The sequence below is a fragment of the Piliocolobus tephrosceles genome, chromosome 1, assembly GCF_002776525.5.
Source record: "Piliocolobus tephrosceles isolate RC106 chromosome 1, ASM277652v3, whole genome shotgun sequence".
In the NCBI taxonomy this organism is placed as follows: Eukaryota; Metazoa; Chordata; class Mammalia; order Primates; family Cercopithecidae; genus Piliocolobus; species Piliocolobus tephrosceles.
The window spans coordinates 211,602,222-211,609,335 of record NC_045434.1 but is presented as its reverse complement, the minus strand read 5'-3'; the positions used below and the strand labels follow the sequence as shown (position 1 = coordinate 211,609,335).

At 43.2% G+C, this 7,114-nt stretch overlaps 1 protein-coding gene across 3 annotated transcripts in view; it reads left to right on the top strand.

Moving 5' to 3' along the window:
• KIF1B (kinesin family member 1B) overlaps positions 1-7,114 on the top strand; it is a 178,760-nt gene that overhangs the window by 46,406 nt on the left and 125,240 nt on the right. For all 3 annotated transcript variants that reach the window (XM_026449767.1, XM_023215308.2, XM_023215309.3), the window contains exons 3-4: positions 1,614-1,690; positions 4,192-4,371. In XM_026449767.1, the coding sequence (XP_026305552.1) occupies positions 1,614-1,690; positions 4,192-4,371 (257 nt within the window). The remainder of the gene's footprint in view (positions 1-1,613; positions 1,691-4,191; positions 4,372-7,114) is intronic.

Sequence of the window (7,114 nt, the reverse complement as noted above, 5' to 3'; positions counted from 1 at the left end):
AAAAAAAAAAAAAAAAAAGATCTTTCATGGCCAGGCGCGGCAGCTCACACCTGTTATCCTGGCACTTTGGGAGGCCGGGGTGGGCGGATCACGAGGTCAGGAGATGGAGACCATCCTGGCTAACACGGTGAAACCCCGTCTTTACTAAAAATACAAAAAAATTAGCCGGGCGTGGTGGTGGGCGCCTGTAGTCTCAGCCACTCGGGAGGCTGAGGCAGGATAATGATGTGAACCTGGGAGGCGGAGCTTGCAGTGAGCCGAGATCGTGCCCCTGGCCTTCAGCGTGGGCGACAGAGTGAGACTCCGTCTCAACAAAAAAAGCTTCTTTCAAGTAGTGGTTGGATTCATTCACTTTTTTTTTTTTTGAGATGAAGTCTTACTCTGTCACCCAGGCTGGAGTGCAGTACATTGATATCACCTCACTGCAACCTCTGCTGCCTCAGCCTCCCCAGTAGCTGGGATTATAGGCACACACCACTATTCCTGGATAATTTTTGTATTTTTGGTAGAGACGAGATTTCACCATGTTTGCCAGGCCAGTCTCGAACTCCTGACCTCAAGTGATCCACCTGCCTTGGCCTCCCAAAGTGCTGGGATTACAGGTGTGAGCCACCGCGCCCAGCCCCATTTCTGATGTTTTCCAATATTTCAAGGCTTAACAGGTGCCTTGAAATAGTAATGTGGGCCAGGTGCGGTGGCTCATGCCTATAATCCCAGCACTTAGGGAGGCCGAGACATGCAGATCACCTGAGATCAGGAGTTCGAGACCAGCCTGGCCAACATGGTGAAATCCTGTCTCTACTAAAAATACAAAAATTAGCTGGTTGTAGTGGTGGGTGCCAGTAATCCCAGCTACTTGGGAGGCTGAGGCAGGATAATTTCTTGAACCCGGGAGATGGAGGTTGCAGTGAGCCGAGATCGTACCACTGCACTCCAGCCTAGGGAATAGAGCAAGATTCTGTCTTCAGAAAGAAAAGAAATATAAATGTGGTTCATTTCCAAATTTTGGCTGCTAACGTACCTCAGGAGGATAAACATTGTCACAGAATATTTACTGAGCATCTACTTTATAGCAGGGTCTGTTCTGAATACTGGTAACACGCAGTTAATGCTGTTGGTCTGGTTTTTCAAGTTCCATGTATAAATTACCTCTTAAAACTATGATTATTTTCATTCATTCATTCATTTTTGAGACGGGGTCTCAAAATAGGCTGGAGTGCAGTGGCTTGATAACAGCTAACTACATCCTCAAACCTCCAGGCTCAAGCCATCCTCCCACCTCAGCTTCTTAAGTAGCTGGGGCTGCAGGTGTGTGCCACCATGCTCAGCTAGTTTTTTTTTTTTTGGTATTTTTTTGTAGAGACAAGGTTTCACCATATTGCCCAGGGTGGTCTTGAACTCCTGATTTCTAGTGATCCGCCCAACTCGGACTCCCAAAATGCTGAGATTACAGGCATGAGTCACTGAGCCAAGCCTATTAATTTTTGGTTGCCCTATTCAGATTTAGTGGTATGAATTTACTGATTGTGATATTTTGGACACACAAAATAACGTGTTTAACTAAAGAACTAGTAATTGAGTGACTTATACAATGAAACATTTTTATCTTCTAGGTATTATTAACCCAAAGAATCCAAAGGAAGCTCCAAAGTCCTTCAGCTTCGATTATTCCTACTGGTCTCATACCTCGGTGAGTACCCTCATGCCAGAGCGCTTCCAGCTCCTGCCTCCTTTCCTCTTTCCTTGCCAATTTGTCTTTTCTCTTGGCTGAGCGGTTCCAAGTTTTGCTGCTTAAGTGTTGTCTAGCATGAGTTTATTCTTTGATATAGTGATATAGTATTTTCATTCATAAAGTATTTGGGTTGATGGAAAGTTTATGCACACGTTTATACATAAATATATACACATATATACATATAGAGCATATTTAGTTTGCACCAAATTTATACTGAATGTACACTAAATTTATACTGATTTAGACATTTCTCAAAGATTTATTTATCAGTATCTTAGGATCCTCATTACCAACACTATTGCCCATTAATCTTAGGAAATGCCAAATAATAATAATAATAATTATTATTATTATTATTTTTCTTTTTGAGACGGAATTTCACTCTGTCGCCCAGGCTGGAGTATAGTGGAGCCATCTCAGCTCGCTGCAACCTCCGCCTCCCAGATTCAAGTGATTCTGCTGCCTCAGCCTCCCGAGTAGCTGGGATTACAGGCACGCAGCACTATGCCCAGCTAATTTTTGTATTTTTAGTAGAGACAGGGTTTGACCATTTTGGCCAGGCTGGTCTCAAGCTTCTGACCTTAAGTGATCTGCCCGTGTCTGCCTCAGAAAGTGCTGGGATTACAGGTGTGAGCCACTGCTCTTGGCCGGAAATGCCAAATTAAAATTGCTTAGAGTACTGTTAATTTTAAGTTGAATTTTGAGGGAATGGCCATCAAGATTGGAATGACCACAGAGAAATTGTTTTTGTTGTTGTTGTTGTTGTTGGCCAGGCTGGTCTTGAACTCCTGACCTTCTGATCCACCTGTCTTGGCCTCCCAAAGTGTTGGGATTGAAGGCGTGAGCCACCACGCCTGGCCAGTTTTTTTTTTTTAATTGTGGTAGAGCAATGCGGGTTTTGAACATTTTGAAAGATGAAACCCTGCCTCTACTAAAAATTCCAAAAAAAAGAAAAAAATTAGGTGGACTTGGTGGTGGGTGCTTGTAATCTCAGCTACTTGGGAGGCTGAGGCAGGTGAATTGCTTGAACCCAGGAGGTGGAGGTTGCAGTGAGCCGAGATCGTACCACTGTACTCCAGCCTGGGTGATGGGACGTGACTCTGTCTCAAAAAAAAAAGAAAGAGGCTGCAGATCCACAAGAGAAACAAAAGATTACCAATATTTAGGAAAATGCAGAGTAGGGCCCTTCCCGGCACCCTTACTCAGTGTGGAGCCCCAAATGTTGCTGCTTCTTAGGGATTGTTGATAGAGTTTACTTCTTTTTTTTTTTTTTTTTTTTTTTTTGAGACGGAGTCTCGCTCTGTCGCCCGGGCTGGAGTGCAGTGGCCGGATCTCAGCTTACCGCAAGCTCCGCCTCCTGGGTTTACGCCATTCTCCTGCCTCAGCCTCCCAAGTAGCTGGGACTACAGGCGCCAGCCACCTCGCCCGGCTAGCTTTTTGCATTTTTTAGTAGAGACGGGGTTTCACCGTGTTAGCCAGGATGGTTCGAACTCCTGACTTCCTGATCCGCCCGTCTCGGCCTCCCAAAGTGCTGGGATTACAGGCTTGAGCCACCACGCCCGGCCTAGAGTTTACTTCTGTATTGTTCATCTCTTTGTTGTATGGTTTTGTTTTTGTTTTTCCTGTTTTGTGTTTATCTATTTATTTTTTTTAGACTGAGTCTCACTGCATTGCCTAGGCTGGAGTGCAGTGGCGTGATCTCAGCTCACTGCAACCTACGCCTCCCAGGTTCAAGCAATTCTCCTGCTTTGGCCTCCTGAGTAGCTGGGATTACAGGCGGGTACCACCACACCCGGCTAATTTTTTGAATTTTTAGTAGAGATGGAGTTTCGCCATGTTGGCCAGGCTGGTCTGGAACTCCTGACCTCAAGTGATCTGCCCACCTTGGCCTCCCAGAGTGATGAGATTACAGGCATGAGCCACTTGTGCCCAGCCCTGGGGAATAGATGTCAATAAACTATTGACAAAACCTAATTGTCAAGGGAAGGGACTGAGAAGGGGATTGGAAACGCTGTTTCCTGAAAGCTATGTTTATTGAGAAGCAGTCCCAGTAGCTGGAGTGAGTTCAAAGAAGTATTTTTATATGTGGACTTGACCTTTGGTCTTTTATTGTCATTTTCTGCTTAAGAAAATCTTGGCTCTGCAAATGAAAGAGTGCTACTTTTAAGATTTTAGAAAATGAAATGTAATCATGCCAGATAATTTTATATAGATATTTTTATGTATGACTGACCTGGATGACTGTAATACTGCATATGTTTGTGAGTGTGTGTGTGCGCGCGCGCGTGTATTTAATGAGAAAAGTAAACTTGTATATAGGGGGTTTAAAAAATGTGTAGTGAATTTTAGGTGACTGTTCTGATTCCAGACGCTTTTGTTTATTATGGAAGCAATCAAGTAAGTATAGGAAGAAATATGAATAAAAGGTCATTTATTTCTCCTTTTACTCTTTACAGCCCGAAGATCCCTGTTTTGCATCTCAAAACCGTGTGTACAATGACATTGGCAAGGAAATGCTCTTACATGCTTTTGAGGGATATAATGTCTGTATTTTTGCCTATGGGCAGACTGGTGCTGGAAAATCTTATACAATGATGGGTAAACAAGAAGAAAGCCAGGCTGGCATCATTCCACAGGTGAAAAACAAAACACAAATCTTCTGTTCATTATTACTGTTAGTCTTAAATTGCTTTAACGGTTATTTTTATTTGATGAACATTTATTCGGGGATTATTTTATGTCAGGCACAAAGATGAACAACCCATTATTTTTCCTCAGAAGAGCTTACAGTTGAATGGGAAGGATTGACATGTACACATGTCTGTCATTAAAGGTGGGAAAGTCAGTGTTTTGTAATGATTTTGCCATATATCCAATGCCGTATTATTTTATCATTTGAAAAGTGTTACCAGCTTGTTAAAGCTCTGTTCTAAGTCCTGGAGATCCCTGGAGAATATTGTTGATCGGAGTTTTTTCCAAATTCCACCTCTGAAGAATGTGACTATTTTTTGTTTTTTTGATAGCCTTATTCGGAGATACTTTCATTTTATTTTCCTAATTTAATACTATTACTTTAAACGTCAAACACTCTGAGATCCTCCCTCTTTTTTTTTAGAGCAGTGAATATTATTGGATTTGGTCCTTTATTGTTTGGGGATGAAGAAGAGTTCTGACAGCTATTTATTTTTATTTTCATTATTTGTTTCACTTAGGATTTAATGGTGAAAGACATAAGTATTTAAAAAGAACTTCATTATTTACTTTTTTATTTGAGACGGGGTCTCACTCTGTTGCTCATGCTGGAGGGCAGTGGTGTGATCATGGCTCACTGAGGCCTTGACCTCCCAGGCTCAAGTGATCGTCCTGCCTTAGCCTCCAGAGTAGTTGGGACTACAGCGATGTGCCACCACACTAGCTAATTTTTTAATTAAAAAAAAAATTTTTTTTTTGAGACGGAGTCTCGCTCTGTTGCCCAGGCTGGAGTGCAGTGGCTCTATCTTGGCTTACTGCAACCTCCGCCTCCTGGGTTCAAGTGATTCTTCTGCCTCAGCCTCCTGAGTAGCTGGGACAATAGGTGTCCACCTCCATGCCCAGCTAAGTTTTGTATTTTTAGTAGAGACGGGGTTTCACCATGTTGGTCAGGCTGGTCTGAATCTCCTGACCTCAGGCAATCTGCCCGCCTCAGCCTCCCAAAGTGCAGGGATTACAGGCATGAGCCACCATGCCCAGCCTTTAAAATTTTTTTGTAGAGACAGGGTCTCACCATGTTGTCCAGGCTGGTCTCAAACTCCTGGGCTCAGGATGATCTGCCTACCTTGACTTCCGGAAGTGCTGGGATTACAGACATGAGCCACTGTGCGGGGCCTAAAAACTTAAGAAAAAAAAGATTAAGTGAGAAAATTGTATTTAAAATTTTCCTTTTATAGTCATGCATCACTTAAGGGTGGGGGTACATTTTGAGAAATGCATCATTAGTTGTTAGGTGCTTTTGTCGTTGTACAAACATCACAGAGTGTACTTACACAAACCCTAGAAGGTATAAACTACTCCACACCTAGACCACATTGTATAGCCTGTTGCTCCGAGGCTGTCAACCTGTGTAGCGTGTTACTGTACTGAATAGGCAATTGTAATAGAATGGTAAGTATTTGTGTATCTAAACTAGAAAAGTACAGTAAAAATATGATATAAAAGATTTAAAATGGCACACCTGCATAGTGCTCTTACAATGGAGCTTGCAGGACTAGAAGTTGCTCTGGGTGAGTCAGTGAGTGAGTGGTGAGTGACTGTGAAGGCCTGGGACATTGCTGTACCCTATTGTAGACTTTATAAATGCTGCACACTTAGGCTACACTAAATTTAGTTTTAGAAGCAGTTTCTTTTCAATAATAAATTAACCTTAGTTAAATTACTGTAACCTTTTTACTTTATAAACTTTAAAAATTTTTAAACTTTCTAATCCTTTTATAATAACCTTTAGTTTAAAACACAAACAGGCCCAGCATGGTGGCTCATGCCTGTAATCCCATCACTTTGGGAGGCCAAGGCAGGTGGATACCAGAGGTCAGGAGTTTGAGACCAGCCTGACCAACATGGCGAAACCCCATGTCTACTAAAAATACAAAAAAATGAACCAGGCATGGTGGCGCATGCCTGTAATCCCAGCTTCTTGGGAGGCTGAGGCAGGAGAATTTCTTGAACCCAGGAAACGGAGGTTGCAGTGAGCCGAGATTGCGCCATTATACTTTAGCATGATCAACAAGAGTGAAACTCCGTCTCAAAAAAAAAAAAAACCACACACACCAACACATCGTACAGCTGTACAAAAATGTTTTCTTTCTTCATATCCTTATTCTATAAGCTTTTTTGGATTTTTAAATTTTTTTTTTTTTCCTTGAGACAGAGTCTTGCTTTGTCACCTAGACTGGAGTACAGTGGCGCTGTCTTGCTCACTGCAATCTCCGCTTCCTGGGTTCAATCAATTCTTGTGCCTCAGCCTCCTGAGAGCTGGGACTAAAGGCACGTACCACCACGTCTGGCTAATTTTTGTATTTTTAGTAGAGACATAGTTTCACAGTGTTGGCCAGGCTGGTCTTGAACTCTTGGCCTCAAGTGATCTGCCTGCCTTGGCCTCCCAAAGTGCTGAGATGTACAGGCGTGAGCCACTGCACCTGGCCAATTTTTGTTTGTTTGTTTGAGATGGAGTCTCGCTCTGTCGCCCGGGCTGGAGTGCAGTGGCCGGATCTCAGCTCACTGCAAGCTCCGCCTCCCGGGTTTACGCCATTCTCCTGCCTCAGCCTCCCGAGTAACTGGGACTACAGGCGCCAGCCACCTCGCCCGGCTAGCTTTTTGTATTTTTTAGTAGAGATGGGGTTTCAC